Source organism: Marmota monax, unplaced genomic scaffold (genome assembly GCF_021218885.2).
Source record: "Marmota monax isolate L192 unplaced genomic scaffold, Marmota_monax_Labrador192_F-V1.1 WCK01_AAM20220418_F8-fsc00075, whole genome shotgun sequence".
Taxonomy (NCBI): Eukaryota; Metazoa; Chordata; class Mammalia; order Rodentia; family Sciuridae; genus Marmota; species Marmota monax.
In genome coordinates, this window is record NW_026694772.1 from 9,346,624 (window position 1) to 9,370,274 (window position 23,651).

The 23,651-nt window shown below is 37.5% G+C and overlaps 2 protein-coding genes and 1 pseudogene across 5 annotated transcripts in view; 2 read left to right on the forward strand and 1 right to left on the reverse strand.

Annotated features, from left to right (window-relative positions):
- Nucleotides 1–13,187, reverse strand: part of CUNHXorf58 (chromosome unknown CXorf58 homolog) — a 31,067-nt gene extending 17,880 nt beyond the window's left edge. The window contains exons 1-5 of the mRNA XM_058572913.1: nucleotides 13,124–13,187; nucleotides 9,973–10,102; nucleotides 8,243–8,333; nucleotides 1,298–1,392; nucleotides 766–877 (exon numbers count right to left, since the gene is read on the reverse strand). Of these exons, the coding sequence (XP_058428896.1) occupies nucleotides 766–877; nucleotides 1,298–1,392; nucleotides 8,243–8,333; nucleotides 9,973–10,082 (408 nt within the window). The 5' untranslated portion in view covers nucleotides 10,083–10,102; nucleotides 13,124–13,187. The remainder of the gene's footprint in view (nucleotides 1–765; nucleotides 878–1,297; nucleotides 1,393–8,242; nucleotides 8,334–9,972; nucleotides 10,103–13,123) is intronic.
- Nucleotides 4,607–4,939, forward strand: LOC124079630 (translation machinery-associated protein 7-like; annotated as a pseudogene).
- Nucleotides 12,615–23,651, forward strand: part of Apoo (apolipoprotein O) — a 57,232-nt gene continuing 46,195 nt past the window's right edge. The window contains exon 1 of one of the 4 annotated variants that reach the window (XM_058572914.1): nucleotides 12,615–12,834. In XM_058572914.1, the coding sequence (XP_058428897.1) occupies nucleotides 12,826–12,834 (9 nt within the window). In that variant the 5' untranslated portion in view covers nucleotides 12,615–12,825. The remainder of the gene's footprint in view (nucleotides 12,835–23,651) is intronic. The other 3 variants (XM_046425312.2, XM_046425314.2, XM_046425313.2) reach the window with 3 other exon arrangements.

Consider the following 23,651-nt stretch of genomic DNA (forward strand, 5'->3'; position numbering starts at 1 on the left):
CTCAGTAGGTGTTTTTTATGTGTGTATGGTGCTGGGGATCAAATCCATGCCTCTGCACACGCCAAGCAAGTGCTCTACCACTGAGCTACACCCCCCAGCCCAGGAAATTAACCTTTGATGTATGGTATTATTAAAGGTTAAATATGAAAACTGTACCTTTTTCCAAAACCAATTAAATATAGTCAGGTATAAGGGTCAGAGAAGTAAAACCTCTACTGTAGATCCTTACTATTAAGAGTGTGGTCCACTGAACAGCAGCAGTGGCAGGATTTTAACAAGATCCCCAGATGATTCCAGTGCTGTAGTGACTATTCATGAAATGTAAAAGTAAGATGAGAACTCGTGTAAAAAGGAATAAATATCTTAAAAGTTCATTTTCAACAGTATAGTCCAGCACATTTTTAAAAAATATGCTACTAGGATCAAAGAAAGAATAACATTTCATTAAAACAAACAAAATTTCATCAAACATTCTGTATAAGTCCTGACCAATAGACTGCTTTAGTCCGTATTAACCAACAAAAATTTTAATACAAAGAAAATTGATGGATATTTTCTATAGCCTTATATAAGTAATTCATTCCAAATGATTTTTTAGCTAATAAATGGAGATACTTGGAAACATGGTGCTTTAAAAAAATGCTAACTGCTCAGTGGGCTGTTTAATGTCCAAATAACTTAGTCTGTACACTTTGAATGCAATTCAGACACCACATAGATGTTAAGAAGATAAATTAACATAAAATGTATATCAGGAAACATCACCTCATTTGATGGCTGTAATAAATTTTTTCCACTGAAATACTTGTAACCACGACCTTCAGTATGCAGAAAAATTTTAAAAACGATAAAAGGTGGAAACCTTTCACCACTAAATCTGAAATAAAGACCAAAAATTAGTCATTTACCATCAGTTTTGGGGCTCAATTACTTCTCCCCCCGTACTTCAGACAGTTCATATAGTCTCTTGAATACAGGGTAAAGGCTATGCCAACAGCATACAATAATCTAGTAATGAAATGAACTGAAGATGATGAGAGACTCAGCACTTTGGGGTGCTCACAACTATTCTCATACTGTCAGAATGGACACTGAATGGGAGATGAGTGCTACCCTCATGACAACTTTTAGTGAAACAGTTATGCCATAGTTTCTTCACATGACAAATGCAAATAAAAACAACACATTTAAATTGTAATTATATCCTGGGAAGTTATGAGGATTTAAAAAATTAATTTCTGAAATTTCTCCTTATTAACTAAGTATTCTTTGAGAGAAATCAGCATAGACACATTACCTGAATCTGACTTTACACTTCATGCTAGGATCTTTAATAAGTTCAGCCTCTAAGGGGCTCACTTTCTTCAGAATTTCATATGTCACATAATGTTCCTGAAATAGATGATGGCACTGTAAATGAAAAGTATCACACTAGCCAGATTTAATTTGCTGACTATAACAGAGGAAGCATGATGAAGTGGGCTTGGAGTTCTGAAGAGGTGTGCTCCTATCTTGGCTCCTACTTTGTCATCTGTGTAGTTTGGAGTCAGTTACTTAATCTTTTGGGTATCCAAATTTGGGTATGTGTCCTTTTTGAGATCACAGGCATTATTCTTTCCCTATGACAATACTTTTCACAATCTATTGTAATTACCTATAAACTTGACTATGTCTCCTACTAGTCTTTAAGTGACATGAAGGTAGGGACAATGTCTTTCTTCTTTACCACTATATCCCTAACATCTAGTACAGTGCCTGGAACATATGAGATGTTTAACAAGTATTTGATGTTGAATGAATCGCTGTAAAAATGAGGATGATAATAGTAATGCTACCAGCTTTTTAAGCACCTTTCATGTACCACAAAGTTTGTTAGATGCCTTATATATGAAAAATCTCATTTAATCCTTACAACAACAATATTATTAGAATATTATCACTCTAAGGGGTGGAGTGGGAGGAAAGAATAGAACTTCAGTGGATTAGACAAAAGGGAATGAAGGAGCTGGGTGCAGTGGCACACACCTGTAATCCAAGCAGCTCGGGAGGCTGAGGCAGGAGGATCAAGAGTTCAAAGCCCGCCTCAGTAATGGTGAGGCCCTGTCTCTAAATAAAATACAAAATAGGGCTGGGGATGTGGCTCAGTGGTTGAGTGCCCTGGAGTTCAATCGCTGGTAGCAAAAAAAAAAAAAAAAAAAAAAAGGAATAAAGGGAAGTGAGGGTGGGAATAGGAAAGACTAGAATGAATCAGACATAACTTTCCTATGTTCATATATGAATACACGATCAGTGAAACTCCAGAACATGTACAACCACAAGAATGGGATAATAATTAGAATAAGTTATCCTCCATGTATGTATAATATGTCAAAATACACTCTACTGTCATATATATCTAAAAAGAATAAATAAAATAATTAAAAAATATATTATCACTCCATTTTACAAATGAGAAAGCTGAGGCCTAGGGAGTTTATGTAACTTACACAACAGCATGCAGATAGCAAATAGGGAAGCCAGAATTTAAACTTTGATCTGTTTAACTCTAAAATTCCCACTATTTATCCTAAACAACCCCACTCAATCTTTATACCTATGATAATCATATAAAAATGTATAATAAAGGGCTTTTAATAAGACCAAGCATTATTAATGTAAAGTATTGACTTGAAGCATTTGAATAACAGATGAAAAAAGAATTTATTTTCTTCTTTCTGTTGCTAAGAGTATAAAATTATGAGGAAACCTGTAATATAATACTTAAAACATGATCTGTATACAAAGACAATGGACAATGAGCCTGAAATGTCAAGAGTTCACTTGGGTGGGTTTTCTTTGGGATGTTCTATTTTTACTGACCTCATAAATGGGTCCGTGAATCAGAGGGTGAAGAAGTGTACACACTGCTCAGAATTTATTTTTTTCACTGCTAAAATTTCCTGTAATATGACTATCACTAATAGTAAACTACTGGAATTATGGGTTCTTCTTTTTAAAATATTTTTTTAGTTGTAGTTGGACACAATACCTTCATTTATTTATTTAATTTTATGTTGTGCTAAGGATTGAACCCAGCATCTCACACGCGCTAGGCAAGCTCTTTAACACTGAGTCACATCCCTAGCCCCATTGGTTCTTTTATTAGGAGAGTATTTGGCAACTAGGGTTGCCAAAGTTGTTTACATAGGGGGGGATTAAGGATATGCATCTGTTTCTGTTTTTTACTCAAATAGGATTATACTCTTCATACTCTTCTGACTTGACTTTTTCACTATCAAGCTATGCTGGTTATTTTTCTATTGCAGAATATTTTAATGCTGTAAGGTTTAACACTATGAAAACAGCAACACTTATTTAATCTACAATCTATCAATGGACATTATGTGGTTCATTTTCTTTGCTATTATAATCAATGCTGCAATGAAGTTGTACATATATCACAGAATGGACTCTTAGAAGTGAAATTCTGCCAGGCACGGTGGTACATGCCTGTAATCCCAGTAGCTCCGGATGCTGAGACAGCAGGATCATGAGTTCAAAGCCAGCCTCAGCAAAAAGTAAGGCGCTAAGCAACTCAGTGAGACTCTGGCTCTAAATAAAATATAAAAAAAGGGATGAGGATGTGGTTCAGTGGTTGAGTGCCCCTGAGTTCAATCCCCAGTACCAAAACAAAACAATAACAAAAAGAAGTGAAATTCCTAGGGGCAAGATGGGGGAATAGAGGGGTTGTTTCCCTAGTGGCTCAGTGGCATGAACCAAGAAAAGCAAACAGGCAGCTTTTTAGCAAGGTGGATGAATGATCAAGACTGGGGTGGGGGGAGCAGGGCTACTCTACCACTCAGTGGTAGAGTGTTTGCTTAGCATGCATGATGCACTGGGTTCAATCCTCAGCACCACATAAAAATAAATAAATAAAAATATTGTATCCACCTAAAAAACTAAAAAATAAATATAAAAAAAAGAATTAGGAGGACTTTACTGGAATTTAATATTGGTCACTCAAAACAGATCAGGGACTCAGGAGATCTTGTATAATAAAATAATGGGGATCAGCCCCATAGCCATGACAGTGGCTGAAGACACAAACGATAACAGTCCCTATGTGAACACAGTAAAGCAATAAAGGAATTAAAGGAACCCCCATTCTCAGGAAGCCTGAGGCATGTTGGGGTACAGAGAGTTTAGAGATCAGACACTGCTCGAGAAAACAGTGAGCTGTGCTGCACAGTATCCAAGAATGGGAGGAAAGCTCCATCTCTCTTGGCAATGTGCACAGAGGACAGCAGAAGGAACCATTTTGTAGCTGTAACACAAGGGGCTAGCAGCTGGGGAAGCCAATTACTGGCAGACCAAAGTCTGACCTGAAAAACAAGATAGGCAAACTCATACAGCAGTATGACAGAGAGTGTACCTAAGTGACCAGGAGAAATGGAAAGAGATTTACAGAGGGGAATACTGGTCACAGAAACCCACCTGGCTTCCCTACCCAAACAGAATCAGGAAGACATACACAATTTAAACAGGCCAATTTCAAGCAATGAAAGAGAAGATGCCATCAAAACCTACCAATTGAGGAGCAAGGTCTGGGGTAGGGGCGGCAGGAGCCATGTCCGGCCGGGAAGGTGGCAAGAAGAAGCCTCTGAAACAACCTAAGAAGCAAGGAGATGGATGAGGAAGATAAGGCTTTCAAACAGAAACAAAAAGAGGAGCAGAAGAAACTTGAGGAGCTAAAAGCGAAGACCCCCCTGGCCACAGGTGGAATTAAGAAATCTGGCAAAAAGTAAGCCGATTCTTGTGCCTGAAATGATTGTGACCGTTTATTCCATTCCTATTTAGACATCTGGATCCCTGCTGTAACATCTTTTGCCACCTATAGCTAGAATGAAGTGTTATGTTGGAGTCTGTTGTAAATTTAATAAACTTTCGTAAAATAATAATAATAATAATAATAATAATAATAATAATAATAATACACACACACAAAAAGCCTACCAATTAAGAAAAGCCCAGGACCAGATGGATTCTCAGCCAAATTCTACAAGACCTTCAAAGAAGAATTAACACCACTACTCCTCAAATTATTCCATGAATAGAAAAGGAGGAAACCCTTCTCAACTCATTCTATGAAGCTAGTATCATACTGATAACAAAACCAGATAAAGACATATTAAGGAAAGAAAACTTCAGACCAATATCCCTGATGAACATAGATGCAAAAATTCTCAATGAAATTCTGGCAAATCACTTACAAAAACATATTTAAAAGATAGTGTAGGGGCTTGGGATATAGCTCAGTTGGTAGAGTGCTTGCTCTGCATGCACAAGGCACTGAGTTCGATCCTCAACACCACATTAAAAAAATAAATAAAATAAAGGTCTATTTAAAAAAAAAGTCAGTGGGATTTATTTATATATAAAAAAAAGATAGTGTACCATGATCAAGTGGAGTTAATCCCAGGGATGGAAGGTTGGTTAAACATATGAAAATCAATAAATGTAATTTATCACGTCAATAGACTTAAAGAATCATATGATCATCTCAATAGGTGCAAAAAAAATTTGACAAAATATAGCACCGCTTCATGTTCAAAACACTAGAAAAACTAGAGATAGAAGGAACATACCTCAACATTGTAAAAGCTATATATGCCAAATACAATGCCAACATCATTCTAAATGGAGAAGAGCATTCTAAATGGAGGAGGCATTCCCTCTAAAAACTGAAACAAGACAGGGATGCCCCCTTTCACCACTTTTATTCAACATAGTCCTTGAACCCTAGTCAGAACAATTAGACAAAAGAAAGAAATTAAAGGGATACGGATAGGAAAAGAAGAATTCAAACTATTACTATGTGCCAATGACATGATTCTATATTTAGAAGACCCAAAAAATGACACCAGAAAATTTCTAGAACTAATAAATGAATTCAGCAAAGTAGCAGGATATAAAATTCACACCCTTAAACCAAATGTGTTCCTATACATCAGTGATGAATCCACTGAAAGAGAAATTAGGAAAACTACTCCAATCACAATAGCCTCAAAAAATAAAATATTTGGGAATCAATATGACAAGAGGTGAAAGACCTCTACAATCTAAACTACAGAACACAAAAGAAAGAAATTGAAGAAGACTTTAGAAGCTAGAAAGAGCTCCCACGTTCCTGGAAAGGCTGAATTAACATTGTCAAAATGGCCATACTACCAAAAGCGTTATACCGATTTAACGCAATTTCTATTAAAATTCCAATGACATTCTTCATAGAAATAAAAAGCAATCATGAAATTCATTTGGAAAAATAAGAAACCCAGAATAGCAAAGCAATCCTTAGCAATAAAAGTGAAGCAGAAGGCATTACAATATCAGACCTTTATACTACAGAACTATAGTAACAAAAAACACCATGATATTGACACCAAAACAGACATGTAAATCAATGGTATAGAATAGAAGACACAGAGACAAACCCACATAAATACAGTTATCTCATACTAGACAAAGGCACTAAAAATATATATTGGAGAAAAGATAGTATCTTCAACAAATAGTTCTAGGAAAACTGGAATCCATATATAGCAAAATGCAATTAAAACCCTATCTCTCACCCTGCACAAAACTGTAAGTGGATTTCTGTTCTAGGACTTAGGCACTAGAACAGAAACCCTGTGTCTAATAGAAGAAAAAGTAGGCCCAAATTTCTATCATGTTGGCTTAGGACCTGACTTCCTTAACAAGACTCCTAAAGTGCAAGAAGTGAAAACAGGGATCAATAAATAGGATGGAATCAAACTAAAAAGCTTCTTCACAGCAAGATCATGACGAGAGAGCCTATAGAATGGGAGAAAATCTTTGCCACCTTCACCTCAGATAGAGCATTAATCTCCAGGATATCTAAACAATTCAAAAAACTTAACACCAAAAAACCAAATAACTCAATAAATGGGTTAAGGAATGAACAGACATTTCACAGAGGAATACAGTCAATCAACAAATATATGAAAAAAATGTTCAACATCATTAGCAATTAGAGAAATGTAAATCACAACTACACTAAGATTTCATCTCACTCTAGTCAGAATAGCAATTATCAAGAATATAAGCAATGATAAGTGTTAATGAGGATGTGGGGAAAAAGGTCCACTCATACATTGCTGGTGGGACTGCAAATTGGTCCAACCACTCTGGAAAGCAGTACAGAGATTCCTGAGAAAGCTTAGAATGGAACCACTATTTGACCCAGTTATCTCACTCCTTGGTTTATATTCAAAGAACTTAAAATCAGCATACTATAGTAATGCAGCCACATCAATGTTTATAACAGCTCAATTCACAATAGCTAAACCATGGAACCTACCTAGGTACCCTTCAACAGATGAATGGATAAAGAAACTGTGGTATATATACACAATGGAATATTACTCAGCCTTAAAGAAGAATGAAATTATGGCATTTGCCAGTAAATGGATGGAGCTGGAGAATATAATGCTAAGTGAAATAAGCCAATCCCATAGAACAAAAGGCAGAGGGGAATGAAGGAGGGGAGGGGGTAAGGGGGTAGGAAGGATACTAGAATTGTACATTATTGTCCTATGTATATATATATGATTACATAACTGCTGTAATTCTACATCATGTACAACCAGAAAAATAAAAAGTTACAGTCAATTTATGTATGATGTGTGAAAATGCATTCTACTGTCATGTATAACTAATTTGAGCAAATAAAAAAAATTTAAAAAAGAAACAAAATTCCTGCATGGAAGGTAAGGGCATTTTTAGTTCAGAGTTTGGTTTGGTTTGGTTTGCTTTGGTGCTAGGGATTGAAACTAGGGTCTCCCACATGCTATGCATGGGCTCTACCACTTAGTCATACCCTCAGCCCCCTAATTCAGCATTTAAAAAATTACTTTTTTTTTAACAGCATTGGGGATTGAACTCGGTCTTGTGCATGCTTAATTCAGAAATTTTTTAATTGTTGGAAGTATTCTGTCTCATGCTTTCAAATAAGGAATAAAATTTTTAAAAAAGACAGTATTTTTACTTCAGAAAAAGAAATAATAGTCATCCATATTAAAAATAAATCCAGAAATATTCATTTGTAGCTAACAAAAGAAGCAATTTCAGGACCCTATGCAATGTTATTAGATCAAAATGAAAGAGATAAAGAAGATTATTTATTCTATCTTTAGTTAACAGATATTTTAGCTGGGTAATTCTGTAAAAGAAAAAAAATACATACCGCTGCACAAACTGTATGTTTTAGGAGTTGAAATATTACTTTGTCCATATAAGTGAACCAAGATTTCTGTATTTTCCGAGCTGAAATTTCTCTATCAATTATGAGAAGAAAAAAAGAGGTTAATATATATGACATAAGTTTTAATTTTTGTAAAGTCTTGGAAAACTCTCAATTTATGTTTATTTCTCCTATATCTCTTAATCTTCCATGCTAAGAACGACTTAATGAGGGACATTTGGACACAAGAAATGGAACTGGTAATTTGTAGAATCTAGTCAGAATGAAGACATGCATACTTGAGAATATCTCCCTTGAGATTAAAAAGAAAAGTCCTGGTAAAAACCTTATCATTTTAGGCAAATATATCATAAATTTATCATTAAGACACATATAATACATAGGGCTGGGGGTGTAGTTCAGTGATATAGCACTTGTCTACTATGTGTAAGGCCCTGAGTTTGATCTCAAATACCCCAAAAGAGGCATATAATAAATAAGAATTGTGAAGAGATAAGCTTGGTTCCTAAAATGATTTGGTTACAGTTCTTTAAAACTGTCCAACTGGTTCAGGTGGAATGAAAATGGAATGTGGACTAGCTGAAGTTACAGGAGGCCCAGGTCTCTTCTGGGAGCTGATAACTACACTCTAGAAAAAGAAACTCCCTTCTCCAATATTTGCTTGAACCAACTAGGCTAATCCTAGTCAAGTCAGACAATTATTCTCTATTAATCATATCCCAGCACTGGCTGATTGTGAGGGTCTTCCTATATAATATCCTCCCACCCCATCATTATCCATGATAGAGCCATGTGCAGAGAGGGACTCTTTTTTAATATTTATTTTTTACTTGTAGTTGGGCACAATACCTTTATTTTATTTATTTTTATGTGGTGCTGAGGATTAAATCCAGGGTCTCCCATGTGTGAGGCGAGCGCTTTACCACTGAGCAACAAACCCAGCCCCAGAGAGAGACTCTTAATGCTGCTTACAGTTTACATTCTTTGTGTACTAGAATATGTGCTATATTGGAAAGACAAGTGAATTTACCCATAGCCTTCTAATTAGACTGTTTAATGTCACCATTGACTGGCAAAATGCAGAATACAAGATGCAGAGAAGACCTGAAGTATGGAAACAAACCTTTGAATACTAGTTGATACCATTTATTAGTTTAACTTTCTGCAAGTCACTTATCTTCTACTAGTTGTTTATTCCTCATTTATAAAATATAATAATAAGGGGCTGGGGTTGTGGTTCAGCAGTAGAGCACTGGCCTAGCACGTGCAGGGCACAGGGTTCCATCCTCAGCACCACATAAAAATAAAATAAAGATATTGTGTCCAACTTCAACTAAAACCCAAAATATTAAAAATATATAATAATAAAACTGTTTCATAAGGTTGTATCAGGATCAAATAGATGTGTGTTAACCTGCTTTGTAAATTATAAAATGCTATAATTATTGTCATTCAACTTGACAATAATCTTAAAACATGAAAAACTTGGGCTGGGGTTGTAGCACAGTGGTAGGGCGCCTGCGTGAGGCACCGAGTTCGATAATCAGCGCCACACAGAAATAAATAAAATAAAGGTCCTTCAACAACTAAAACACTTTTTTGAAAAATTTTAATTTACACAAGAATTGTTTGAAGTTATCTGGGTAAATATGGATAAGTTTGGAAACTGTCCATTTGTGAAGAATGACACAAGGCAAAAGATGGGTACTTACAGTCGTTTTGCCTTTGCAACATTTAGAAAATGTGCTTTGTGGCCTTTTCTTGGCTGTTGATTATCTGATTTTGGAATACGGGTGTCTGCTGCATTTGAGGAATGACTCATTTTCCTTATGATGAAGTAATCTGAAATTACAAAAATTAAGCCTTTTTAATTTATTTTTGGGACTGGAATTGAACCTAGTGGCATTTTACCACTGAGCTACATCCTCAGCCCTTGTAAACTTTTAAAAATTTTGTGACAGGGTCTAGCTAAGTCGCCCAGGCTGGCCTTGAACTTGAGATCCTCCTGCCTCAGCCTCTTTAGCAGTTGGGACTAAAGGCTAAATTAAGCTTTCGAGGTCATAATCCATATTATTATACTCCTTGGACTTGACTCATGCTAAAATTGTTGTGCTAATTAGAGAATTCTTTAAAAAGGAAGGCATCATGGATCTCTTAATGTTGCTTATGTTTTACATTGTTTTGTGTACTAAAAATATTATTTGGTATGTGGGAAAGACAAATGGCTCTCCCCACAGTCTTCTAACTGGTCTTTGTCTCTAGTCTCTTTCTCCTTGTGTTCATTCTTTACACTACAGCTAGAGTTAACTTTTTAGAGCAATAATTCAGTCTTATCACTCTCCTATTATCACCCAGAAATCCTGTTGAGGGCAGGAGGCACTTTTTTTTTTTTAACCAGGGATTGAACCCAGAGGCACTTAACCGCTGAGCCACATCCGTAGCCCTTTTTATTTTTTATTTAGAGATAGGGTCTCGATAAATTGCTTAGGCCCTTGCTAGTTTGCTAAGGCTGGTTTTGAACTTGTGATCCTCCTGCCTCAGCCTTCTGAGTGGCCAGGATTACAGGTATGACAACTGCACCCAGAAGGAGGCACTTTGATAACTGGTGCCTAGCAGAGTGAAGAGGTTTTACAAATTTGTCTGAAAACTTTTCATCCTACATTTAGCAAATAGCCATAAGACTTTAGGCAAATCATGTAACTCTTCATGTTCAACTCCCTCATTGGTAAAGCAAGAGGGTGTATTGTAAATTACCTGATTCTGCCTCTAACTTTTTTAGTTTTTGAAGCATTACTCCAATTTGGATGCAGCTCCCAAATTCTTAGTCACATCATGAAAACATTTTAAAAGCAAAATTATAGTAATGTTTGTGTCTTATTTATACATTAAATAACAAATCTAATAGCTATTGTACTTTTGAAGTATTAATGAGCATAAATGATATTTTGAGATGTCTGCCATGATTGCAACATGGTATGAAAATATCTGTGCTTTCTACTGATGACAAAGTCAGAGGTACTGTTAATACTACTGTGGGTTGTTGCCTACACTACAATTGAAAGAAATGCTAAAGTTCAGTTAGAGGTTAGTAAAAATGAAATTGTCATTTTCCCCCAAGTTCACATATCCCTTGAATTTAGAACACCTGCTCTAATTTATCACTATGCTTCACACTTCTATGTATAATGTTACATTATTGATGCAGAGCCTTCAGAATCTATTCAATATTTCTTCTTAGGGATGGGGATGATTTTTAGAATATACAATATTCTTGAGAAAAGCAGTCCTAACATCTGAGAGTTAGCCTAGCACCCATAGCTGGGCCTCGCTGTTACCCCCACTTCCCAACAGAGCCTAATGCAAAGCAAAGCTCTGGTTTCTTGAACTTGCCCCCAAATCACCCAACCAAAGCCCAAATCCTAAAATGTTTCTAACACCTTCTTACTGAAATGCGCCACCTTCCCCCAGATGTGTGTTTTTCTAGCAGCAATGAGAAACCTCAACTTCTTCAAATACAGTTGTTTCCTAGTAGCATTTGGCTGGTAGGCAGTGACATGACACTGCCCAAATCCCAAAATCTTTCAGATGTCCATATGGATGGGACTTCCATTTTCTATCTGATTAGGATGGAAATACAGAATGAAACATTCCCTTATTATTTAGAGAGTATAAAAGTTGTTTAGTCTGAGTACAGGTTTCAAAGGCACACTACCTGGGTTTGGACCCTGGTTTCGCATTCTCTCTCTTTGTGGATTTGAATCAATAAATGACTTCACTGTGCCTCAGCTTCTTCATCTATAGATTGGGAATAGTAATCTTGCCCATCTACTTGGGTTAGATGAGTATGTGTAACAAGCTTTGATCAGAGCTGCGCACATAGTGCTGTATTAGTGCTTGATATTCTTGTTAATAATTATTCCTATTATTACTTACTTCTACAAGTATTAAGGGACAAATATTTGAGTCCCAGGGAGGAACTTCCACGTAAATATCTTAAAGAGAATAAAGAATGTTAGAACCTTTCGCGACTAAAGCACGTGGCAAATAAGTTTAAATTTAAACCCTGAGAAATGTCCAGCCCACGGTAAAAATCCCAAAAAACCTTTTGTGAGGTAAATCCAGGCCCTGATCAACGACTTCCGGCTGGGAGGCTTTCGAAGCTTCTCGAGGTCCGACGAGCGCCCTCAGCCGGCCGCCTCCGCGTACAGGATTCCTAACCCACACGGTGGAGCGCCCAATCGTGGCCGCGAAGGCAAATTCCCAGCGCCTCCCTTCTCGTGCCCCCGCGTGCAGCCCACACTGCCGCCTAGCAACAGCTAGCGCAGAGGCGGAGACTCCAGGAGGGACGCCCCAGGCGCGACGCGCTGCAGCTCAACAAGGCTACTTTTAGCCAAGGGTGGTTGAACCAAGCCTTCGCGGATCAAGGTGGTTGTACCGTTGTCAACCGTAGGGCAGTCCGTGTGCGGTGTAGGAATCTGGGCCCTAACGGGCCTCCGTAGTTGCCTTTCTATAGTGGGCGGGGCCGAGGCCGGGGTGACCCTGCCGGAGCCGCCGTTGCCAGCGACATGTTCAAGGTGAGATCTTGGAGCCGGGTCACAGCTGTCATCGCCCCCTCCCGGCCGCCCGGAGACCTCCCCACGTTCTCGTGGGGCCTCTCCGGGGACCAGGCCCGTCTCATCCCTGGGCTTTTCCCGCCTCCGAGCCGGCTGCGTCCCGGCCCCTTGGTTCATTCACCGGTCTTCTTGGGCAGCGTGCGTCTGCCGGGCGGAGGCGTGAGACCCTGGGGTGGGTGGGGTTGGCCCTTTGGGTCATAGTCGTGAATAAAACACTTTGAAAAGTTGTGGCTTCCCCCAAAGTACCCACCTTCCCGGTGCACTCTTGGGATCGTGGGTAGGTGAGGCCAGTTGAGGACACTGCAGGGTTCGTGGCTTTGGTTGCTTGGAAGAGTCAGGTTTCAGAACCTGGAATGTGGGTGGGGGAGGGTCACCTTCGGAAAAGCTGCTCGAGGTTGTGGGGGAGGCTGGCATGAAATGGATGCACGTGGAGGGAAGCTGGAGCTTTGCTCAACTCCTCAGCAAGCAGTATTGATATGGACAAGTCGATCCTCTTACGTTTTCTTTGAAGTCGTGTGCTTTGAAAGAAATCTACTCATATAGTGAAGGTTATTTTGAAAAACCTGCCTTTTAGCATAAAGTCCCTATTCTGCCATCTTTTTTAAAAAAGCATATTTTCAGTATAAAAAACAAATCCCATGCTGACGGAAACTTATCTACAGAATTGAGTCTTCAAGAAACAGTATCCATAAAATAGTGCTAATGAAGTCTGGAAATTGTGCTACTAATTTAAAAGTTTCATTGAGCTGTAGTGTGCTTTGGACACATTCTAGTAATGGCTATAAAATCAGAGCATGGATTCTACTTTCCAAGTTTTCCTGTTGGTGAAATTAGGGTAATAACTTACAACTCATAGGGTTGTTAGAAGGAGTAAGTTGGTATGTGGAAAGCACATGGAAAAGGCCTTAACACATAGAATTGCCATCTGAGTATTTGCTTTTACTTGTTTTAGGCAGCTCAGTTGGGTCAGGAATACAGATCCCATAATCAACTTGCATTCATTTTATAAATTATGTTAAACACTTGTTAAATACTGGGAACTCGGCTGTGTTACAGGATTACAAGGATGATGGGTATGCTATAATCAGCTAAACTGTGTTGGTATCAACAATGTAAGTATGGTAGTAAAAAGGAGAGTTGGGCCTATTTGCCCTAACTGGGGGTTCTTAACCTTGGGTCCTCAACTCCTCAAATGGTCTGTAGCTAGAGCTCATGGGTTCCCTAAACTGTTAGAGGGAAAAATTTTTATTTTTATCAGTCTCCGTCAGTAATGAGCATTTCCTTCAGTTATGATTATGGCTATTCATTTTAGTTATCTGTTGTTGGATAATGAACCATTGCAAATCAGTGCCTTAATATGATTTACTAATTCTCAGAATCTGGTTTGGCTGGGCAGTTCTGCTAGTAGCTTAACTGAAAGGTGGCCTTGCCCCAGTGTACGGAGGCTTTGTGCCCCTCCATGTGCCTCCTATGGGCTTTCTCATGAGGCTCTAGGAGGGCAGGTCCTAATACACAAACACTTATCTGCATCACATTTGCTGTTGTCAAGCCATGTCCAGAGTTGATATGGTACAGGACTATACAAGGGCATGGACATGGAGAGGGCTGGTTGATTGGGGACCATTGATTAAACAAGCTCCTATAGCAATAAACCACTGCAGGTACCTGTCATCAATAGAAGTCACAGTACCTGTGCAAGTCACAGACATTTTCTTATGTTACAGTTGTTGCAGATCTCAAAATACCATTCGTGCTTATCACTATGTCAAAATTAGTTAAAATCTAGATCTTTAATAGGCTAGTAAACAAGCACATATTACTGTATTACGAGTTTGAGTCTTAAAATATGATTATTTTAATGTAATTAGTATTTTATGCAATTAGAAGCATTATTTTGAGAAGGGTTCCTTGTTGTTAAAAAAAAAAAAGGATAAGGAATCCCTGAGGACTTCAGGGAAGGCTTCACAGAGGGGACATTTTAATTTAGTTTTGAAAGACAGGAATTTTAATCAGGTGAATGAACCTGGGGCATATCAGCAGTGGTACTCCAGCTGGTAGCTCACTTATTTTTTTGTACCGGGGATTGAACCCAGGGACACTTAGCCACTGAATTATACTCCCAGACCCTTTTATTTTTTATTTTGAGACAGGGTCTTGCTAAGTTGCTGAGGCTGGCCTGGAACTTGTTATCCTCCTGCCTCAGCCTCCCAAACTGCTGGGATTACAGGTGTGTGCCACCACACCCAGGTGGAGGCTCACTTTTGATGTGTCAAGAGAAAGCTACAGTGAGCTGAAATTATTCCAGGTGAGCATGTATTTTGAGTAGAAAAGATCACAACAAACCTTGGAGGACACCAAAATGTAAGGAGTAGGCAGAGGAAGAAGGGAGGCCAGGGATGGAGTAGTAACTTTTGAGAAGTAGACAAAAGAGTGATGTTTAGAAAATCAAGGGAGAAGGGGTACTAGATCTGTAGCTCCATGGTAGAGCTTATGCAAGAAGCCCTGGGTTAGACCCCTAGTGCTGTGGGCTGGAGGGTTTGAGGGGGAGAAAAGCCAAGAGAGGAGGGTTTCAAGGAGGACAGACTATGCTTTTGTCTGGGAAAACCTAATCAATAAATAGTAACTCAGGGCTCACTGATTCAGTGTCATCAGGGACTGGTCTCTTCTTGGCTTTCCATGGTAACGTTGATTTCCCTTATACTTCCAAGATGACTGCAAGTAACATACACACTTTCTCATTCACTAGAGAGAAGACAAAACTCCCATGCTTCCTCCAGGTGTGATTGGATGAATTTAGGTCAGGTACCTAATCCAATAGTAGTTGCCAGAAGAATGCCATGCTCTGATTGGCTTAGACTGTACAGGATCACTTTACCTTAATGGAAAAGGAATGAATTCATGAACACAGTAGGGTTCTTTGTGGAAGGAAGAGGTGGAATGGAGACTGGATACACAACCAAAAATGACCATTTCAGAGAGATAAGTTAGATTTGAGTTTGGACACATGCTCATTGCTTTGGGCTCTTGGGAAAGCTTTCATGAACCTTATACATGTACATTTACCGATGGAAGTAAAGTATTAGCATGGGTAGGTGACTCATAAATAAAAGGACATAGAGTTTACTGTTAAAGGAAGGAAAGAACTAATTAGAAGGAAATATTGGATCAAAATTCTAAAGTGGGGGGGCTGGGGCTGTAGCTCAGTGGTAGAGCGCCCACCTCACACATGTGAGGCACTGGGTTCAATCCTTAGCACCACATAAAAATAAAGATTGTGTCCAACTACAACTAAAATAATAATAATAATAATAATAATAATAATAATAATAATAATAAAAGATTCTCGAGTGGTTTTGTGGTTGTAATAGCATTCGAGGTTTGGCAGTGTTTATGGTCTTGGGAGAAATGTAGAGAAGGAAGTTTTTAAAAAGAGAATCCCTCAACTTCAAAAAGGGGCAAAAGACTCCTTTCTGTGAGATGGAAGGAAAAGAGTGGGAGTGATTATAGACCCATGGTTCTCAACTGAATGGTAGCTGCCCCTTAAGGTACAATTTAGAAACTCAAGAGGTTGTTCTTTAAGTCTTTGGTTGTATTAAACATTTTACACTGAAATAGAATTCTGATAAATCATTCCTTTTGTCATCTTTATATTACCATCAAATAAGTATGCTGATATCTTCTTTTGAGCTTTTGTTTGTTAGTGGATGATGGAATTTTATTACAGGATATCAAGAGTGTTACCAAATATTTGTCCTAAAATAGTGATGTTAGGTCTATTAGTTGAGAATCAGTGCTTGTCAAACTTTAATGTAAATGCAACTCTTGTTAAAATCCAGATTCTACAGATTCCAATTCAGTAGGTCTGGGATGGGCCCTCAGATTCTCCATCTTTTTAGTGAGCTTCCAGGTGCTATAGATGTTGCTGGTTCCCCCATCACACTTGCAATAGTTAAGAATTAATTAGTTAAGAATGAAGCTAAATTGATGGTGAATCATTTATTGTATTTTTGAGGTGGGTGGATTTATGAATTTGGCGGGATTGGGAAGACACAATGATTAAGAAACAAAAAAGGCCAGCAGCTAGGCTGGGGATATGGCGCAGTGATAGAGAGCTTGCTTTAGCATGCAGGAGGTCCTGGTTCAATCTCTAGCAGCACTGCAGAACAAAACAAACAGGCCAGAAGCATTGCTGATTGGGAACAGAATAAATGGTAGGATTGATATGTCTTTGGAAGTTAACTGCTTGGAGTAAATAGAACTGGAGGGCATGAGAGTTGATAGTGTAGGTGTTGGTGGAATAGTACAATGTGTATAACGAGTTATGTGCATGTTTAATAGCCATTGTTTTGATTTAGCTATTCATCTTGTAGTCAGTAGGGGGCATTAGTGGATTAAAAACACATTTGAAAAACTTCCCAGTATTTGCATTCTATTGTAGGAAGTTTTCTTAGTGCTGGTTCAGCAAGTTTGAATACTGAATATATACACCCAATCCCCAGATTCACATTACTATATTTCATTCATTTCTCAGATTTTATCACTGTCCGACTATAGGCTGTGTACCATGCCAGGACCCTGGTGTGTACAAGTGACATGACCCAGTTCTTACCTAAGACAGTTGCTAAATCTGACCACACACCAGAATTATTTAAGGACAGAAGTAGCTTCCAGGGCCCTGCTCATGCTTCCAGTTTACTTTCTTAGGTGGAATTCAGGAACTTTTAGGTTTGAAAAAGGCCCCAGGTGATAATGAAACTTTCATTTCAGAAGCTCACATGTGGTTAGCAGCACAGATATATATTAAAAAGTGTATTATAGTGCAGTGAGTCTCAACTTTGCATGTTAGATCCCCTTGGGAAGCTTTTAAAAGTCCCTATGCTCAGTCTGAACCCCAGACCAATAATGTTAAAATCTCTAAGGGTGAGATCTAGGTATCAGGTTTTTGGAGCATTCATCCAACCTTGAGAACTACCAGCTTAGAAGGAAGAACACCAGCAGGGGGCAGTAGAAGACTTTATAGAGAAGAACATGCTTACGCTGACCTTTGAAGCTAGCCAAAACAAGGTTGAAAAGGACCTTCCAAACAGAAGGAAAAAAAAAAAAAAAACAACTCATGCAAGGACATAGGAATGAGAGTTCAGCACAGCATTAAGACCTTGAACCTCACCATGTTACGTTAAGTGAAATATAAAGGTCTTTTTAGCTGCTGCTTCATCTGTAAGGCAAGGGTAAGACTGGCGCCAACTTCAAATAGTGTAGATTAAATTCATTCAAACCCAAAGCTTAGAACAGTGCTTAGTACAAAGGAAGTACTCAAGAAAGGTGAGCCCAGATTTAGTTACCATCTTGAGGCTGTTAAGGTTGTATTGTGATAGTGTACAATCTTGGGGCTCTCCAAAAAATTTTTTATTTCAAAAGGTGGTAGTTGATCAGATGTAACAGAGGAAGGAGGAGGAGGATTCAAAGACACTGTCCAGACTTTTGGTTTGGAAAATTGAGTGATTGTCAGGTCTATTCATTGAAATGAGAAAGTGGAAGAAGGCTGAGTTGGGGTGGTAGTAGGGAGGTGATAATTTGATTGAAGCATCTGTGGACATCGAGAGATAGTACTTAGCTTAACATGGAACCTGAGAGTATGGAGTTTTCCTGAAAGAGATGTGGTGGGCTGGAGATTAGAGATTCATCATCTGGTTTTCTGCTAACTGAGGCCTCTACCTTGAGAACGTGACCTGGTGAAAGCTGAGTCACTTCCTTGCTGAAGGGCAATGATGTGACCTGTACTCAAAGCTTGCCACACAGAGGAGCCTGAGTAAATGTGTCCTTGGTTATAAGTCATTATTACCTCACACATTCTTTGTGGCTTGGTGTAATGCCTGTATTGCTTGTCTTCCTGAAATTAATTTTCTTACCATGTTACTAGCATGTTACTAATACAAACTGAGTGGAGAATTGCAATATTAAATGGAAAAAGAAAAACATCTATAAATTAAAAGTATTTCTTTATATTGAATATTATTTGAAATGTCACCTATTTTGAAATATAGTCAAGAGTTTTTCCCCCTTACAATTTAAACATATCTGCGGGAATTCTTGAGGAATTATAGTACATACATTTTACTCACATAAATCACTTTTTTATGTGCAGAATTAATTGGTTGTTTTTTTTTTCCTTTCTAACCCTTCAAAGAAGTTGAACAGTAGATCACAAAGAAGAAGAAAAAACTGCCCTGCAGCTCTGGACGCAGTCTGAAAGAACAGGCTCAGGTTCTAGTTGTTGTGTTTCTTGTTTCTGGCTGAGCAACCCTTGATGAGGTTTCTTAATCTCTCTGAGACCCTGATCACGGTACTGTGGGAATAGTCATTTGCCCCTCCATATCTCATGGGGTTGTTGGGAGGTTCAAAAAGATAAAATAGAAAACATAAATGTTATGTGAGATAACAGATATGGAAAGTGTTATATGAATGTTTGGTGTTTAACATCACTCCCGCATCACATCTGTCCACTAAAGTGATCTATGGTTGCAGGTTAACCCTTTGCTTACAGGTCCAGAGTGATTTGAATTCAGATAAATTCTCATCTTGTTTAGAAGTGAATTCTCCCCACTGTAGCACTCTTCCATCTTCTAAAATGCAAATAGCTTCCCAATTGCAAATAGCACTAGAAGAGAAGGAAGAGGTGAAGCAGATGAATGATGACTGATGCTTTAAACGAATGGGGAGATCAGAAACAAAATGGAGGAGAAAAGTAGATAATTTAGTAGACATTTATGATAAATGAATTTATTACCCCATGAGGCCTGTTCATGTTTGTAGACTTTTATGACTTAAAGGTTTAATTTATCATCTATATGTAGATGTGTTTCACAGAACTTCTCAGAGGCTAAGAAATGAACTTTGATATTTGTATGGAAAGTTACCACAAGTAATTAGATGCATAAGAAATCTCTGTAGCAAGATACCTATCTGTTTCAAAAGTTTAAAGTTGATTATTTATAATACAACAGCAATAGTGCCAAAAGATGTTTTTTAAATAGAAGCATCGAGTTCGTATCAGTTCCTTTTCCCCAATAATGCTTAAATGAAATTTTACAGTTAGTTCATACAACATGGAACTTTATGTAGTTATTTTCAGGGAGAAAAAAAAATCCACATCTAACGATATGTTTTACAATTTGGAAGTTATTTTTTGCTTTTTCTGGGTTTCTCCTAATTTTTGCATAGCTTCATGCCAGTTTTATTAGAAGACTTCAACAGTGCCAATTTCTTTCTGTGGTGTTTTTTTAAAATTTGTGTTCATTATACACTGAAACTTGGAGAAGCAAGAATTTAGAGTAAGGGTCATAGCGTTTTCAATATACTAAATGCCTGTAAGTTTGAATATTAAGCTGTGTTTTCATGATTTTATAGCTTTATGCATTATAGATAGTATAATTATATTTTGGGTGAATTTTGTTTTAAATATGCTTTAAGTACAGTCACCCTTTGTCTTCCAACTCTTTCTGAGTCTTTGAAGCAATTCAGTGTGTTTTATTCAAAGCCCACACTGGCTCCCACTTAAGGACTTCTTTGTTTGGTTCCATGAGGATGAGGAGCCCTCTGTGAAAGCTAAAGAGAGATTCACAAGTGTGTGTTCATTTCCTTATTTGGGAGGGATAACCAGTAGATTCTTTTTCAGATATGTCTATTCATTCCTTTGAACAGTCTTTTTAAATACAATATGTGAAAATAATAAAGGATCTTTTCTTCTCTTTTTCCTCATTCCACAAATTCAGTTCTTCTGAAATAGCAACTTGTTTTTCTTTATCTGGCTAAAATGAATCTGCTTTACTATTGGAGGGGCTGATTAATGTGTCATATTATGACATAGGTTAGATGGGTAAGTGAGCAAAAAGTGATACAAGAACTCCAGCAAGTTTCCTAAATTGTCTGTTGTTGATTTACGTCACTTTGCAAATATTGATTTTGAGCCTGTTTGTGGAGTCGGTCACACTGTTTGGGAACTCTGTTAGAGTTGCTGTGTATAGTCCAAATATTTATTTTTCTTGTTTTTATGCCTTATTTTTGCAGAGATTTTCATTATGAATTCAGATTATAATCAGCTGAATTGAGTCTTGCATATGATTATCTTTTAAAAAATTTTTTGTATTCCTATTTTCCTTAATTTATGTACATTGTTTTTTTAAATTTTTTTTTTTAGTTGTAGATGGACACAATACTTTTGTTTATTTATATGTGGTGCCAGGGATTGAACCCAGTGCCTCACCCATGCTAGGCAAGTGCTCTACCACTGAGCCACAACCCCAACCCTGTACATTGTTTTTAGTTGCTTGAAAACATAGACACATTTGAAAAGTAAGACTTGAAGTAAATGTTCCTCTACAATTTTTTCCTTTCTATATTCCCTGAACTCAAAAGAGACTGAATGGATCTCAGGACCCATTCCAAGAGGGAGGAAAAAAGGATATATTTGGGAGTTTTAGGCAAGTAGCAATCAATTTCTGTCTGGATGAGGAAGTTCGAAATAAATTTGGAACCTGCTAAATTACATATCATCAGTGTTCCAAGTCTCTGAAACCAATTCAGACCAACTGGATAACTCAAAACCTGCCTAAATTAATAACTATCTTTTCAGTCCTGAGGTTTCTTGTTTATCACACAAGTTTATTATTTTTCTACATAAATTTTATAGAACTTGATAGCTATTTTTAAGAAGTAGAAAATGAAACAATTATAGATTAAATATATTTTCTTTGCTTTGTTGATCTAATTTTGTGGGGAATTCTATCTCCCAAAGATAAAATAGAACTTCATTTTCTGTGAGAATAAGATAATATTAATCTTGAAACAGCCTCATTTTTTTCTTGGCTTATCTTTTTAGATTAAAGTCTGTTTATAGTGGATAGGAAAACATAGGAAATATCAGTTATTCTAGTACAGAACTACAGAATTGAAAGTTTCTCATAAAATAATCTTGTTTAAAGTCTGAACTCTGAAAAATATTGGTTATATAATCCCCTTTACTATGGCCCAAACTGAAATGATTGTGGCTTCTATTGTTTCTGATAAATATGAGTGTCCCCAAATTTATAATCCAAATGAATGCCTGTCAAAGCTGTCATTTTGAGAATTTAGATTTAATTATTCTCTTGATATATTTATTCCCATAACTATTGCTGGTCACTATATTTATACAAAAACATCACAGAGCAAAACATTTTTACCCCTCTTTGTTTGGAATTATCTTAATATTTTGTGGCAGATTCTTTAAAATAACCTCAGGAGCTAATCATTTTTGTTCTTTGCATATTTTAAAATAAATCAGGGTTGGGGTAGAGCGCTTGCCTAGCACGTGCGAGACCCTGGGTTCGATCCTTAGCATCACATAAAAATAAATAAATAAAATAAAAAGGTATTGTGTCCATTTACAACTAAAAATATATACATAGAAAAATCAATATTCATTGTAAAAATGTTAGGAAATACAGATAATACCAAAGAATCACCCTTAATATCACTACCCATACCATCTTTAATACCACAATCACTGTTAACATCTTTGGAATCTTACCACAAATTTCCTATCTTCCCCCTTTTAGAAACAACTGCTGTTTTCTAATATGCATTCTCATTTTTATTTTAAATATACTGAGACTGAGTTTCTTCCTTCGTTCCTTCCTTCCAGGGATTGAGCCCAGAGCCCCATGCATGCTGGCAAGTGCTCTGCCACTGAGCCTTTAAAATATCACAAGCCCTAAAATTATTTTGTTTCAAATGAAAAATGCTTTCAGAATGGAAACTATTGCAGAAAAGGTTGGTTGAAGATCAAAGAACCAGTATAACATTTGGGCAAAAAAGAATATGGTTGTGCCCCTTTCTGTAAATAGGGGACTAATTTTAGATGCCATTTACTTTTAAAATATCCTCTGATACATTTATTTTCCACAGAGATTTTAAAAATTATATTATGCAACAATTTTGGAAAGAACTTCATGTTTTAATATATAGGTTGTATGACAGCTGAGTAAAATAATAGCTTAAATGAAATAATTAAAGCATTAAATTTGTTTATGCAGGGTTTTTTTTGCAGTGCTTGGTATTGAACCCAGGTCCTCACACACACACAAGATAAGCACTCTACTACTGAGCCACATCCCCAGCATTTATACATTTTTTTGTGTGTGGGTGGTGCTGGGGATTGAACCCAGGGGCTGTGCATGGGAGGCAAGCACTCTATCAACTGAGCTATATACCAGCCCTATGCAGTTTTCGATATCAAATTATTTTGAGTCATGAGACCCCTTCTGGTATATTAACAAAGAACAACATTGGGTGGTGCATGCCTGTAAGTAACTCCAGCTACTCAGCAGGATTGCAAATGTGAGGACAGCCTTAGCAATGCAATGAGACTCTGTCTTCAAACAAAGAATAAAAAAAGGCTGGGAGGGGCTGGGGTTGTGGCTCAGTGGTAGAGCACTTGCCTAGCATGTGTGAGGCACTGGGTTCGATTCTCAGCACCGCATGTAAGTAAATGAGTAAAATAAAAATCCATCAACAACTAAAGACGTTAAAAAAAAAAAAGAGGGCTGGAAATGAGCTCAGTGGTAAATACTGGTTCTATTCCCCCCCACCCCCCACCACAGAACTTATTGATTGACAATTTTTTTTATATCACTCAAGTAGCAGCCATTAAGTGGTCTTCCAAGTTTTCTTTGTGTGTTGATCATTTCTACTCATGGGTGTAGCTGAAAAGATTGTGGTATGTTGAAAATCATCTTCAT